We start from the raw sequence: 14,755 nt of genomic DNA on the forward strand, positions 1-14,755 counted from the left end.
CTCGTCCTCCGCTGGGACATATAACAGGTGTACTGGGAGGGTCATTAGCCTCCCTGTCATGATCTCGAAGGGTGTCCTGCCTGTAGCTCGGTTGGGTGTGGCTCGCATGGCCATCAAGACTAGGGGTAGTTTCGTATCCCAGTCGCGGCCCGTGGTAGACACATATTTCTTTAGGAGGCTCACGATGGTCCTGTTGGCTCTTTCCACCTGTCCTGAGGGTTGTGGATGGTATGCGACATGTAATTGTCTTTTTACTCCCAACATCTTCCACACTTCTGTGATGACCTCGGCTGTGAAGTGGCTTCCTTTGTCTGAATCGATCGTTGACGGTAGGCCCCATCTACTGAATATTTGGTTGATCAGTAGGATAGCGGTCGTTTCCGCGGTGTTGTTGGGTGCTGGTAAACACTCTGTCCATTTAGAGAATGCACAGGTCACAGTTAGCATGTACTTGTTCCCTTTGGTTGATCGGTTGACAGGTCCTATCCAGTCGATGTGTAGGTTGGACCAAGGATAATCTGTTCCCCTCCTCTGTAGGGGTGCCCTATGCTGTGAGGTCGTTGGCTGGTACTTACAACACACGAGACAGTTGGACACATGTTTGTGTATGTCTTCCCCCATTTTTGGCCAGTAGGCCACCTGTCGCAGCATCTGTCCCGTATTCACCTCGCATCGGTGGCCGCTGCACGGTTCATTGTGGGCGTGTTGTAACATTATTTCCCGATATTGAGAGGGGACTACCCATCTAGGTCGACCGTCTTTTTCGTTTGTGTATACCAGTAGCCCTTTCCGCATTGAGAACCTTTTGATTTGGCTATGCATGATCTCGAGCTCTTTGTTGTCATTCAAGTTGTCAGTAGTGATTGGTTTTCCTGCTGGATCTTGGATATGATCGGCGAGTGTCTTTAGTGTTTCGTCCTCTTGTTGCATTCTGATCAGGTCTTCGGAAGGCTGGGCACTGTTCAATTGGGCTCTGGTTCCAGCTTCTGCCGGGTTCTTCCCACTTCTTGTGACCAGTCTTATCACGGCGATGTCTTGGTTCGTCGACTCTTGTTGTCCGTCTCTGTCGGTTTGGTCTTCTAGCTTCCACGGGGTGCCTTCCAGGCTTCCCACTTTTGCTATGGCATCTGCTTGGTCGTTCCCAGTTTTCTCTTGACCAGGTATCTTGGAGTGCCCTTTGACTTTCTTCCAAAATATCTTCATATCCTTGTTCTGAACCATCTTATCTATGGCCTCGAATAGTTCTCGATGGTGAATTGGTTTATTCCTATGGTTCTTCATCTCGTTTTTTTTCCATATGGGTAGGTGGTGCAGGAAGCTGTGCTGTACGTAGTTGGAATCAGTGCACACCACCATGGTCCATATTTGGTTATCGGATGCCATTTGGACAGCGATGTGTACCCCGACCAACTCTGCATACTGGTTTGACTTTGGTCCCAGCTGAAATCCCTCTTGAATCCCTGTGAGTGGGCCAGTTTCCCAAATGACTCCTGACCCAGCGTGAAGCTTGTTCTCCCTCATCTGGGAGCATCCATCGATGTATACCACTGGTAGGTCGGCACATGTCTCCTTCCTGAAGGGCAGGTACCTGTTGTCCTCCGGAGGTATCTTTTCGTCCTCTGCTTCTACGCTGTCAAAGGTACAATCATGTAAATCGGCAAGACCTTGGGCCATTGGACTTTTCTTGTTTTTTGCGTATTTCACTGTGATTGGTAGGCCTTGGAGTGTCAGTGCCCAGCTGGCTATTCGGCTGCTGGTTACGCGGCCCTCTCGAATCTTCTTACTGTTGAGGTATGCCAAGGATTCATGATTCGTTTCCAGGATGATCTTCTCTCCGTTCAACAAGTTCCGAAAATGTTGTATGGCCCAGATGTTTCCAAATATCGCCTTCTCACACTCGGAGAACTTCATCTCCACTCCCCGGAGGGCTTTGCTGGCATAGGCAATAACTCGTTTCTCTGCTTCCTGTCTCTGGTACAGTACCGAGCTGATACTATGATCTGAGTATGCGGTCTCCAGGTAGTATTCTTTCCCTTTCTCTGGGTATGCTGGTGTAGTAGCGGTGTGTGGTAGTGAGTAGCTGGTGTAGTAGCTGTGTGTGGTAGTGAGTAGCTGGTGTAGTAGCTGTGTGTGGTAGTGAGTAGCTGGTGTAGTAGCTGTGTGTGGTCGTGAGTAGCTGGTGTAGTAGATGTGTGTGGTAGTGAGTAGCTGGTGTAGTAGCGGTGTGTGGTAGTGAGTAGCTGGTGTAGTAGCGGTGTGTGGTCGTGAGTAGCTGGTGTAGTAGCTGTGTGTGGTAGTGAGTAGCTGGTGTAGTAGCTGTGTGTGGTAGTGAGTAGCTGGTGTAGTAGCGGTGTGTGGTAGTGAGTAGCTGGTGTAGTAGCGGTGTGTGGTAGTGAGTAGCTGGTGTAGTAGCTGTGTGTGGTCGTGAGTAGCTGGTGTAGTAGCTGTGTGTGGTAGTGAGTAGCTGGTGTAGTAGCTGTGTGTGGTAGTGAGTAGCTGGTGTAGTAGCTGTGTGTGGTAGTGAGTAGCTGGTGTAGTAGCGGTGTGTGGTAGTGAGTAGCTGGTGTAGTAGCGGTGTGTGGTCGTGAGTAGCTGGTGTAGTAGCTGTGTGTGGTAGTGAGTAGCTGGTGTAGTAGCTGTGTGTGGTAGTGAGTAGCTGGTGTAGTAGCTGTGTGTGGTAGTGAGTAGCTGGTGTAGTAGCTGTGTGTGGTAGTGAGTAGCTGGTGTAGTAGCGGTGTGTGGTAGTGAGTAGCTGGTGTAGTAGCTGTGTGTGGTCGTGAGTAGCTGGTGTAGTAGCGGTGTGTGGTAGTGAGTAGCTGGTGTAGTAGCGGTGTGTGGTCGTGAGTAGCTGGTGTAGTAGCTGTGTGTGGTAGTGAGTAGCTGGTGTAGTAGCGGTGTGTGGTAGTGAGTAGCTGGTGTAGTAGCTGTGTGTGGTAGTGAGTAGCTGGTGTAGTAGCGGTGTGTGGTAGTGAGTAGCTGGTGTAGTAGCGGTGTGTGGTAGTGAGTAGCTGGTGTAGTAGCTGTGTGTGGTAGTGAGTAGCTGGTGTAGTAGCTGTGTGTGGTCGTGAGTAGCTGGTGTAGTAGCTGTGTGTGGTAGTGAGTAGCTGGTGTAGTAGCTGTGTGTGGTAGTGAGTAGCTGGTGTAGTAGCTGTGTGTGGTAGTGAGTAGCTGGTGTAGTAGCTGTGTGTGGTAGTGAGTAGCTGGTGTAGTAGCGGTGTGTGGTAGTGAGTAGCTGGTGTAGTAGCTGTGTGTGGTAGTGAGTAGCTGGTGTAGTAGCGGTGTGTGGTAGTGAGTAGCTGGTGTAGTAGCGGTGTGTGGTAGTGAGTAGCTGGTGTAGTAGCTGTGTGTGGTAGTGAGTAGCTGGTGTAGTAGCTGTGTGTGGTAGTGAGTAGCTGGTGTAGTAGCTGTGTGTGGTAGTGAGTAGCTGGTGTAGTAGCTGTGTGTGGTAGTGAGTAGCTGGTGTAGTAGCTGTGTGTGGTAGTGAGTAGCTGGTGTAGTAGCTGTGTGTGGTAGTGAGTAGCTGGTGTAGTAGCGGTGTGTGGTAGTGAGTAGCTGGTGTAGTAGCGGTGTGTGGTAGTGAGTAGCTGGTGTAGTAGCGGTGTGTGGTAGTGAGTAGCTGGTGTAGTAGCTGTGTGTGGTAGTGAGTAGCTGGTGTAGTAGCTGTGTGTGGTCGTGAGTAGCTGGTGTAGTAGCTGTGTGTGGTAGTGAGTAGCTGGTGTAGTAGCGGTGTGTGGTCGTGAGTAGCTGGTGTAGTAGCTGTGTGTGGTAGTGAGTAGCTGGTGTAGTAGCTGTGTGTGGTCGTGAGTAGCTGGTGTAGTAGCTGTGTGTGGTAGTGAGTAGCTGGTGTAGTAGCTGTGTGTGGTCGTGAGTAGCTGGTGTAGTAGCTGTGTGTGGTAGTGAGTAGCTGGTGTAGTAGCTGTGTGTGGTAGTGAGTAGCTGGTGTAGTAGCTGTGTGTGGTAGTGAGTAGCTGGTGTAGTAGCGGTGTGTGGTCGTGCACATCGCCACTGGGGAGACAAAGGCGGCCGGGCGTGGTGCTGGCCACCCACCCCCTCGTGTGCCACAGTGCCGGTAGCCTTCATAGGTGCTGCTACTCGCTAACAGCACTTGCCCCTACAGTCTGCTGAGGTTATACAGGGGATCTTTGTCTTTGTGAGCGAGTGCGGAGTAGTTTGGCTAGAAGGGGCTAAACCATCGCTGCACGGGCTTAGAGAAGCAATGGTTCTGAGATCGGGTGGGTGAGTGAGTGAGTGAGTGGTAAGGGCGTAAGGTAAAAGATTGGTGAGTGGGTGAGTGGTACGGGCTCGAGAAGAGATGGACTGATGGGTGAGTGGGTGAGTGGGTGGGTGGAGAAGAGATGGACTGACGGGTGAGTGGGTGGGTGAGTGGTACGGGCGAGAGAAGAGATGGAGTGACGGGTGAGTGGATGGGTGGGTGGGTGAGTGGGTGAGTGAGTAGGTGGGTGTGTGGGTGGGTGGATGAGTGAGTGGGTGGGTGGGTGAGTGGGTGAGTGGGTGTGTGGGTGAGTGGGTGGGTGGGTGAGTGGGTGAGTGAGTGAGTGGGTGGGCGAGTGAGTGGGTGGGCGAGTGAGTGGGTGGGCGAGTGGGTGGGCGAGTGAGTGGGTGGGCGAGTGAGTGGGTGGGCGAGTGAGTGGGTGGGCGAGTGAGTGGGTGGGCGGATGAGTGAGTGGGCGGATGAGTGAGTGGGCGGATGAGTGAGTGGGTGCGCGGGTGGGTGGGCGGATGAGTGGGTGGGCGGGTGAGTGAGTGGGCGGGTGAGTGAGTGGGCGGGTGAGTGAGTGAGTGGGTGGGCGAGTGAGTGAGTGGGTGAGTGAGTGAGTGGGTGGTCACCACCCACCCCTCTCCCCGCTCACCGTCTCGCAGGCTACAACGCCACGGTGCTGGCGTACGGACAGACGGGTTCTGGCAAGACGTTCACGATGATCGGCGCGGACAGCGGCGACGCCGATCCACACTCCACCGGGGTCATCCCGCGGGCCGTGCACGCTCTGTTCCGTGGGGTGCAGTCACGTGACGCCTACGAGTTCGCCATCTCCGTGTCGTACCTGGAGGTGCGTCACGTTCGCACGCGTGTCACGCACGTACACGCACGTACACGCACGCACACGCACATACACGCACGTACACGCACGTCATGTGCACACGTGCACGCACGGGCACGCACGTACACGCACGCACACGCACGTACACGCACGCACACGCACGTACACGCACGTCATGTGCACGCACGCACACGCACGCACGCACACGCACGCACACGCACGTACACGCACGTACACGCACGTCATGTGCACACGTGCACGCACGTACACGCACGTACACGCACGCACACGCACGTACACGCACGTCATGTGCACACGTACACGCACGTACACGCACGCACACGCACGCACACGCACGTCATGTGCACACGTGCACCCACGTGCACGCACGTGCACGCACGTGCACGCACGTGCACACACGCGCACACACGCGTACACACACGCGTACACACACGCGTACACACACGCGTACACACACGCGTACACACACGTACACACACGTACACACGTGTTGTTGTCGTGTTACACAGTTGTGTTAAACTGTTGTTGTTGTGTTAGACAGTTGTGTTAAACTGTTGTTGTTGTGTTAGACAGTTGTGTTAAACTGTTGTTGTTGTTGTGTAGATTTACTGGGACAAAATCATCGACTTGCTGTACGTGGGCAAAGACCGACCCTTGCTGTCCGTGAGGGAAGACCCCAAGGAGGGCATCAAGGTGAGACGCTCTCCTCCTGGTCACCACTTACTGTTGGTGGCCACCCCGTCCGTACGTACGTGTGTGTGTGTCTCTGTGTGTGTGTGTCTCTGTGTGTGTGTGTCTCTGTGTGTGTGTGTCTCAGTGTGTGTGTGTGTCTCAGTGTGTGTGTGTGTCTCTGTGTGTGTGTGTCTCTGTGTGTGTGTGTCTCTGTGTGTGTGTGTGTGTGTCTCTGTGTGTGTGTGTGTCTCTGTGTGTGTGTGTCTCTGTGTGTGTGTGTCTCTGTGTGTGTGTGTCTCTGTGTGTGTGTGTGTGTGTCTCTGTGTGTGTGTGTGTCTCAGTGTGTGTGTGTGTCTCAGTGTGTGTGTGTCTCTGTGTGTGTGTGTCTCAGTGTGTGTGTGTGTCTCAGTGTGTGTGTGTGTCTCTGTGTGTGTGTGTCTCAGTGTGTGTGTGTGTCTCTGTGTGTGTGTGTCTCTGTGTGTGTGTGTCTCTGTGTGTGTGTGTGTCTCTGTGTGTGTGTGTCTCTGTGTGTGTGTGTCTCTGTGTGTGTGTGTCTCTGTGTGTGTGTGTCTCTGTGTGTGTGTGTCTCTGTGTGTGTGTGTCTCAGTGTGTGTGTGTGTCTCAGTGTGTGTGTGTGTCTCAGTGTGTGTGTGTGTCTCAGTGTGTGTGTGTCTCAGTGTGTGTGTGTGTCTCAGTGTGTGTGTGTGTCTCTGTGTGTGTGTGTCTCAGTGTGTGTGTGTGTCTCTGTGTGTGTGTGTCTCAGTGTGTGTGTGTGTCTCTGTGTGTGTGTGTGTCTCTGTGTGTGTGTGTCTCTGTGTGTGTGTGTCTCTGTGTGTGTGTGTCTCTGTGTGTGTGTGTCTCTGTGTGTGTGTGTGTCTCTGTGTGTGCGTGTGTCTCTGTGTGTGTGCGTGTGTCTCTGTGTGTGTGTGTGTCTCTGTGTGTGTGCGTGCGTCTCTGTGTGTGTGCGTGCGTCTCTGTGTGTGTGCGTGCGTCTCTGTGTGCGTGTGTCTCTGTGTGTGTGCGTGCGTGCGTCTCTGTGTGCGTGTGTGTGTGTCTATGTGTGTGTGTCTGTGTGTGTGTGTCTGTGTGTGTGTGGTTGTGTGTGCCTGTGTCTCTGTGTGTGTGCGTCTCTGTGTGCGTGTGTGTGTGTCTCTGTGTGTGTGTCTGTGTGTGTGTGTCTCAGTGTGTGTGTGGTTGTGTGTGCCTGTGTCTCTGTGTGTGTGCGTCTCTGTGTGTGTGTCTGTGTGTGTGTGTCTCAGTGTGTGTGTGGTTGTGTGTGCCTGTGTCTCTGTGTGTGTGCGTCTCTGTGTGTGTCTCTGTGTGTGTGTGTATGTGTGTGTGTGTGTCTCAGTGTGTGTCTGTGTGTGTGTGTGTGTCTGTGTGTGTGTCTCTGTGTGTGTGTGTGTGTCTCTGTGTGTGTGTGTCTGTGTGTGTGTGTTTGTGTGTGTGTCTCTGTGTGTGTGTGCGTGTGTGTTTGTGTGTGTGTCTGTCTGTGTGTGTGTGTGTGTCTCTGTGTGTGTGTGTCTCTGTGTGTATGTGTGTGTGTGTGTCTCTGTGTGTGTCTGTGTGTGTGTGTGTCTCAGTGTGTGTGTCTCAGTGTGTGTGTGTGTCTCTGTGTGTGTGCGTGTCTATGTGTGTGTGTGTGTCTCAGTGTGTGTGCGTGTCTATGTGTGTGTCTGTGTGTGTCTGTGTGTGTGTCTCTGTGTGTGTCTGTGTGTGTGTCTCGGTGTGTGTCTCGGTATGTGTCTCTGTGTGTGTGTCTCTGTGTGTGTGTGTGTCTCAGTGTGTGTGTGTGTCTCAGTGTGTGTGTGTGTCTCTGTGTGTGTGCGTGTCTATGTGTGTGTGTGTGTCTCAGTGTCTGTGTGTGTCTGTGTGTGTGTCTCTGTGTGTGTCTGTGTGTGTGTCTCGGTGTGTGTCTCGGTATGTGTCTCTGTGTGTGTGTCTCTGTGTGTGTGTGTGTGTCTCTGTGTGTGTGTGTGTCTCTGTGTGTGTGTCTCTGTGTGTGTGTGTCTCTGTGTGTGTGTGCGTGCGTGTCTCTCCTCCCTCACCCCCACCCTCACCCCTCCTCACCTCACCTCCCTCTCCCCCCCGCGGTAGGTCTGCGGCCTGACTGAGCGCTTGGTGGCATCAGCGGAGGACATGATCTGCTGCCTGGAGCAGGGAAACCTGTCACGCACCGTGGGAGCCACCGCCATGAACGCACAGTCCTCCTGCTCACACGCCATCTTCACTATCACCATCGAGCAGCGCGGCAGGGAGGACAGGTGGGGTGGTGGTGGTTGTGGTGGTTGTGGTGGTTGTGGTGGTGGTGGTGGTGGCGGTTGTGGTGGTGGCGGTTGTGGTGTTGATGGTTGTGGTGGTGATGATGGTTGTGGTGGTGGTGATGATAATGATGATGGTTGTGGTGATGATTGTTGTGACGATGATGATGGTTGTGGTGGTGATGATGATGATTGTGGTGGTGGTGGTGATGATGATGATTGTGGTGATGATGATAATGATGGTTGTGTGGTGGTTGTGATGATGGTTGTGGTAGTGATGATGATGGTTGTGGTAATGATGATGATGGTTGTGGTGGTGATGATGATTGTTGTGATGATGATGATGATTGTTGTGGTGATGATGATGATGGTAGTGGTAGTGGTGGTGATGATGATGGTTGTGGTGGTGATGATGATGGCTGTGGTGATGATAATGCTGGTAGTGGTGGTGATGATGATGATGATAGTGATAATGATGATGATGGCTGTGGTAGTGATGATGATGGTAGTGTTGATGATGATGATGAAGGTTATGGCGGTAGTGATGATGATGACGGTGATGATGATGATTATGATGGTAGTAGTGGTGTTGATGATGATGATGACGGTTATGGCAGTAGTAGTATTAACGACAACGCTCATGATGTCCGCGCCTCCCCTCCCGCTCGCTCAGAGAGAGTCACTGCCGCAGCAAGCTACACCTGGTGGACCTTGCCGGCTCCGAGCGTGCCAAGCGCACCAAGGCGGTGGGTGACCGCCTGCGTGAGGGCATCAACATCAACCGCAGCCTGCTGGCGCTTGGCAACGTGATCAGCGCGCTCGGGGAGGAGGGAGCGGCATGGCGGGCTCACCACGTGCCCTACCGTGACTCACTGCTCACGCGGCTGCTGCAAGGTGACTGAGCCACGCGCGCAAGATGCACACGCGTGACACGTGGCACGCACGTGACACACACGTGACACGCTCGTGGCATGCGCGTGTCACTCACGTGGCATACGACGACCCTCATGGTGACCTGCGTGTGTGCGCGTGTGTATGTGTGTGTGTGTGTGTTTGTATGTATGTGCGTGTGTGTGTCTGTGTGTATGCGTGTATGCGTGTGTGTGTGTGTGTATGTGTGTATGTATGTGTGCGTGTGTAGTGTGTGTATGTATGTGCGTGTGTATGTATGTGTGTGTGTGTGTGTGTGCGTGTATGTAAGCGTGTATGTATGTATGTGTGCGTGTATGTATGTGTCTCTCTCTTCTCTGGGAGGTAACAGCCTAACCCTCATGGTGGCCTGTGTGTGTATGTGTGTGTGTATGTATGTGCGTGCGTGCGTGCGTGTGTGTGTGTATGTATGCGTGTGTATATGTGTGCGTGCCTCCCTCTCTCTCTCTAGATTCTCTGGGAGGTAACAGCCTCACCCTCATGGTGGCCTGCGTGTGTGTGTGTGTGTGTGTGCGTGTGCGTGCGTGTGCGTGCGTGTGTGTGCGTGTATGTATGTGTGTGTGTGTGTGCGTGTATGTGTGTGGGGAGCGGTAGTGTAGCGATTAGCGCGCTGCGCTATGAACCTGGCGACCCGGGTTCGATTCCCGCTCACGGCTAACACCAATGACGATTATCTGAACCAGTCCTGGGCCTCCCCTAGGTCGACTCAGCCTTAAATGAGTACCTGGTGTGGTGTGTAAACTTCGCCACTGGGAAGACAAAGGCGGTCGGGCGTGGTGCTGGCCATCCACCCCCTCGTGTACCGTTCCGGCCTTCATAGGTGCTCGCTAACAGCACTTGCCCCTACAGTCTGTTAAGGCTATACGGGGGGATCTTTGATCTTTGTATGTGTGTGTATGTGTGTATGTATATGTATGCGTGTGTGCGTGTCTCTCCCTGTCTCTCTCTAGATTCTCTGGGAGGTAACAGCCTGACCCTCATGGTGGCCTGCATCAGCTCGGCCGACTCCAACCTGGAAGAAACCCTCAACACTCTGCGCTACGCTGACCGTGCGCGCAAGATCAAGAACAAGCCGATCGTGAACCGTGACCCCAACACGGTCGAACTGCAGATGCTCCGGCAACAGGTGTGTTACCTCTCGACACCGGAGACGCAGAGGGAGATTCTAGCCCCCGCCTGCCCCCGTGTGTAGCCTCTTTCAGACTGTAGCAGCAGCAGTAGTAGTAGCAGCAGCAGTAGTAGTAGCAGCAGTAGTAGCAGCAGCAGCAGTAGCAGCAGCAGCAGTAGCAGCAGCATCAGCAGCAGCAGTAGCAGCAGCAGCAGTAGCAGCAGCAGCAGCGCTTAATGAAGGCCGGTATCCAGAGGTCGCAATCGGGTACCCGATACCCGTACCCTACCCGATACCCGGTTACCTGTACCCGGCCGGGTATGGGTATGGCCGGGTATCGGGTAGGGTACGGGTAGGGTACGGGTAGGGTACGGGTAGGGTACGGGTAGGGTACGGGTAGGGTACGGGTAGGCCGTGAGTCACTGGTGAGTCTCCGTTTGTCACTCATTTCCCAACGTCTTGTCTCTTCTCACAATTCAAGTTCCTAGAATCAACCCACCCGCGCCTACAACGTGGCTTCATCCCAGAGGTCGCAACCGGGTACCCGATACCCGTACCCTACCCGTACCCTACCCGTACCCGGCTGGGTATCGTCGTCGTTGTTATCGTCGACCGAGAGTTTTGCGTTTCTCTGTTGCAGGTTCAACAGCTGCAGGTGCAGCTGCTGCAGGCTCGGGGTGGAGGTATCGTCACGATGCAGGGGTGGGTCTCTCTCTGTGTCTCTCTCTGTGTCTCTCTGTGTGTCTCTCTGTTTCTCTCTGTGTGTCTCTCTGTTTCTCTCTGTGTCTCTCTGTCTCTCTGTGTCTCTCTCTGTGTCTCTCTGTGTGTCTCTGTGTGTCTCTGTGTGTCTCTCTGTGTCTCTCTGTGTGTCTCTGTGTGTCTCTCTGTGTGTCTCTGTGTGTCTCTCTGTGTCTCTCTGTGTCTCTCTGTGTGTCTCTGCGTGTCTCTGCGTGTCTCTGCGTGTCTCTGCGTGTCTCTGTGTGTCTTTGTGGGTCTATGTGGGTCTCTGTGGGTCTCTGTGGGTCTCTGTGTGTCTCTGTGTGTCTCTACGTGTCTCTACGTGTCTCTGCGTGTCTCTGTGTGTCTGTGTCTCTGTGTGTCTCTATGGGTCTTTATGGGTCTCTGTGTGTCTCTATGGGTCTATGTGTGTATCTATGGGTCTTTGTGGGTCTCTGTGTGTCTCTGTGTGTCTCTGTGTGTATCTACAGGTCTCTGTGTGTCTCTATGGGTCTGTATGGGTCTCTGTGTGTCTCTGTGTGTCTCTGTGTATCTACAGGTCTCTGTGTGTCTCTATGGGTCTCTGTGGGTCTCTGTGTATCTCTATGGGTCTCTGTGTATCTATGGGTCTCTGTGTTTCTCTATGGGTCTCTGTGTTTCTCTATGGGTCTTTATGGGTCTCTGTGTATCTTTATGGGTCTCTGTGTGTATCTATGGGTCTCTGTGTGTCTCTATGGGTCTCTGTGGGTCTCTGTGTATCTCTATGGGTCTCTGTGTGTATCTATGGGTCTCTGTGTGGTTCTGTATCTCTATGGGTCTTTGTGTCTCTGTGTATCTCTATGGGTCTTTATGGGTCTCTGTGTATCTTTATGGGTCTTTATGGGTCTCTGTGTATCTCTATGGGTCTCTTCTGACGTTCCCCCACCCCCCCCATGCCCCCCCCCCTCGTGTTGGCACCATCATCAGCGGTGGTGAGGGACAGGCCGCCAGCGTGCAGTCGGTGCTGGAGCAAAACCGGAGTCTGCACGAGGCCAACGCCCAGCTGAGCAGGGAGCTGCAGGTGGCTGTGGATCACACGGCGCACCTGCGTGAGAAGCTCATCCTGGTGAGTGGTGGTGGTGAGCGGGTGGTGAGCGGGTGGTGAGTGGTGAGTGTGTGAGTGGGTGAGTGTGTGAGTGGGTGAGTGTGTGAGTGGTGAGTGGGTGAGAGTGCGAGAAGGTCATCCTGGTGAGTGGTGGTGGTGAGTGTGTGGGTGGTGAGTGGGTGAGTGTGGTGAGTGGTGGTGGTGAGTGTGAGTGGGGTGAGTGTGAGTAGGGAATGTGTGAGTGGTGAGTGTGGTGAGTGGGTGAGTGGTGAGTGTGTGAGAAGGTCATCCTGGTGAGTGGTGGTGGTGAGCGAGTGGTGAGTGGTGAGTGTGTGAGAAGGTCATCCTGGTGAGTGAGTGGTGAGTCTGGTGGGTGGGTGAGAGTGCGAGAGTGTGAGTGGTGAGTGTGTGAGTATGTGAGTGTGTGAGAGTGAGTGGTGAGTGTGTGAGAGTGCGTGGTGAATGTGTGAGAAGGTCATCCTGGTGAGTGAGTGGTGAGTGGGTGGGTGGTGAGTGGGTGAGAGTGCGAGAGTGTGAGTGGTGTGTGTGTGTGAGCGTGTGTATGAGTGTGTGTGAGCGAGTGCGTGCGTGTGTGTGAGCGAGTGTGTGTGAGCGTGCGTGTGCGTGTGCGTGTGTGTGAGCGTGCGTGTGCGTGAGCGTGCGTGTGCGTGAGCGTGTGTGTGTGTGCTGTGTGTGTGTGCTGTGTGTGCTGTGTGTGTGTGTGTGCTGTGTGTGCGTGTGAGAGTGTGTGCTGTGTGTGTGTGTGAGAGTGCGTGTGTGTGCGCGTGTGTGTGTGAGTGTGCTGTGTGTGTGAGTGTGCTGTGTGTGTGAGTGTGCTGTGTGTGTGCTGTGTGTGTGAGTGCGTGTGTGTGTGCGAGCGTGTGCGTGTGCGTGTGTGTGTGCGAGCGCGTGTGTGTGTGCGTGAGTGTGAGCGTGTGTGTGTGTGTGTGCGTGAGTGTGAGCGTGTGTGTGTGTGTGTGTGTGAGTGTGCTGTGTGTGTGAGTGTGCTGTGTGTGTGTGAGTGTGCTGTGTGTGAGTGAGCGTGTGTGAGCGTATGTGTGTGCGTGTGTGTGAGTGAGTGAGTGAGTGCGTGTGTGTGTGTGAGCGCGTGTGTGTGTGCGTGAGTGTGAGCGTGTGTGTGTGAGTGTGTGTGTGTGTGAGCGTGTGTGTGTGAGTGTGCTGTGTGTGTGTGAGTGTGCTGTGTGTGAGTGCGTGTGAGCGTGTGTGAGCGTGTGTGAGCGTATGTGTGTGCGAGTGTGTGAGTGAGTGAGTGAGTGCGTGTGTGTGTGTGTGCTGTGTGTGTGTGTGTGAGTGAGTGCGTGTGTGCTGTGTGAGTGTGTGAGTGAGTGTGTGAGTGAGTGCGTGTGTGCTGTGTGAGTGAGTGCGTGTGTGCTGTGTGTGTGAGTGTGCTGTGTGTGAGTGCGTGAGTGTGGTGTGTGTGTGTGCGTGTGTGTGCGTGTGGGTGTGTGTGAGTGTGGGCGTGTGTGTGGCTTCTCACTGGACCCCTTTGCCCCTCTCCCTGGCACCGCCTCAGTCGGAGATGGAGCGCCAGAAGCTGCTGGCGCGCTTTGCCGAGCTGAAGGATCATGAAGCGTGAGTCGCCCCGTTCTGTAGTGTGTAGTGTATAGTGTAGTGTATAGTAGTGTAGTGTATAGTAGTGTAGTGTGTAGTGTAGTGTAGTAACAATAGTGTAGTGTATAATAGTGTAGTGTATCTTAGTGTAGTGTGTAGTGTAGTGTATAGTGTAGTGTACTAGTACAGCACTAGTGTATAGTGTAGTGTATAGTGTAGTATACTAGTATATAATAGTGTAGTGTATAGTGTAGTATACTAGTATATAATAGTGTAGTGTATAATGTAGTGTATCTTAGTGTAGTGTGTAGTGTATAGTGTAGTGTATCTTAGTGTAGTGTGTAGTGTGTAGTGTATAGTGTAGTGTGTAATAGTGTAGTGTATCTTAGTGTAGTGTGTAGTGTAGTGTATAGTGTAGTGTACTAGTACAGCACTAGTGTATAGTGTAGTGTATAGTGTAGTATACTAGTATATAATAGTGTAGTGTATAGTGTAGTATACTAGTATATAATAGTGTAGTGTATAATGTAGTGTATCTTAGTGTGTAGTGTGTAGTGTAGTGTGTAGTGTGTAGTGTATAGTGTATAGTGTAGTGTATCTTAGTGTAGTGTATAATGTAGTGTATCTTAGTGTAGTGTATAGTGTAGTGTATCTTAGTGTAGTGTGTAGTGTATAGCAGAGGTGGGACAAAGTCATTGTTATGCAAGTCCAAGTCGAGTCGCAAGTCATCAAATTCATGACTCGAGTCTGACTCGAGTCCAAGTCACATGACTCGAGTCCACATCTCATAGGTGGGACAAAGTCATTGTTATGCAAGTCCAAGTCGAGTCGCAAGTCATCAAATTCATGACTCGAGTCTGACTCGAGTCCAAGTCACATGACTCGAGTCCACACCTCTGGTGTATAGTGTAGTGTGTAGTGTAGTGTATCTTAGTGTAGTGTGTAGTGTATAGTGTAGTGTGTAGTGTAGTGTATCTTAGTGTAGTGTATAGTGTAGTGTGTAGTGTAGTGTATCTTAGTGTAGTGTATAGTGTAGTGTGTAGTGTGTAGTGTATCTTAGTGTAGTGTATAATAGTGTAGTGTGTTGTATAGTGTAGTGTATCTTAGTGTAGTGTGTAGTGTAGTGTATAGTGTAGTGTGTAGTGTAGTGTGTAGTGTAGTGTATCTTAGTGTAGTGTATAGTGTAGTGTATAGTGTATTATAGTGTAGTGTAGTGTGTAGTGTATAGTGTATCTTAGTGTAGTGTGTAGTGTATAGTGTGTAGTGTAGTGTATAGTGTATCTTAGTGTATAGTGTAGTGTGTAGTGTAGTGTGTAGTGTATAGTGTATA

At 52.4% G+C, this 14,755-nt stretch overlaps 1 protein-coding gene across 1 annotated transcript in view; it reads left to right on the forward strand.

The window, feature by feature from the left end:
* Positions 1-4,881: 4,881 nt before the first annotated feature.
* Positions 4,882-14,755, forward strand: part of LOC144953768 (chromosome-associated kinesin KIF4A-like) — a gene marked incomplete at its 5' end in the record, with an annotated part of 12,582 nt that continues 2,708 nt past the window's right edge. The window contains 8 exons of the mRNA XM_078884403.1: positions 4,882-5,069; positions 5,685-5,774; positions 7,851-8,017; positions 8,688-8,908; positions 9,895-10,070; positions 10,693-10,770; positions 11,767-11,874; positions 13,388-13,446. Of these exons, the coding sequence (XP_078740529.1) occupies positions 4,882-5,069; positions 5,685-5,774; positions 7,851-8,017; positions 8,688-8,908; positions 9,895-10,070; positions 10,693-10,770; positions 11,767-11,874; positions 13,388-13,446 (1,087 nt within the window). The remainder of the gene's footprint in view (positions 5,070-5,684; positions 5,775-7,850; positions 8,018-8,687; positions 8,909-9,894; positions 10,071-10,692; positions 10,771-11,766; positions 11,875-13,387; positions 13,447-14,755) is intronic.

This window comes from Lampetra fluviatilis (assembly GCF_964198595.1).
Source record: "Lampetra fluviatilis chromosome 38 unlocalized genomic scaffold, kcLamFluv1.1 SUPER_38_unloc_1, whole genome shotgun sequence".
Taxonomy (NCBI): Eukaryota; Metazoa; Chordata; class Hyperoartia; order Petromyzontiformes; family Petromyzontidae; genus Lampetra; species Lampetra fluviatilis.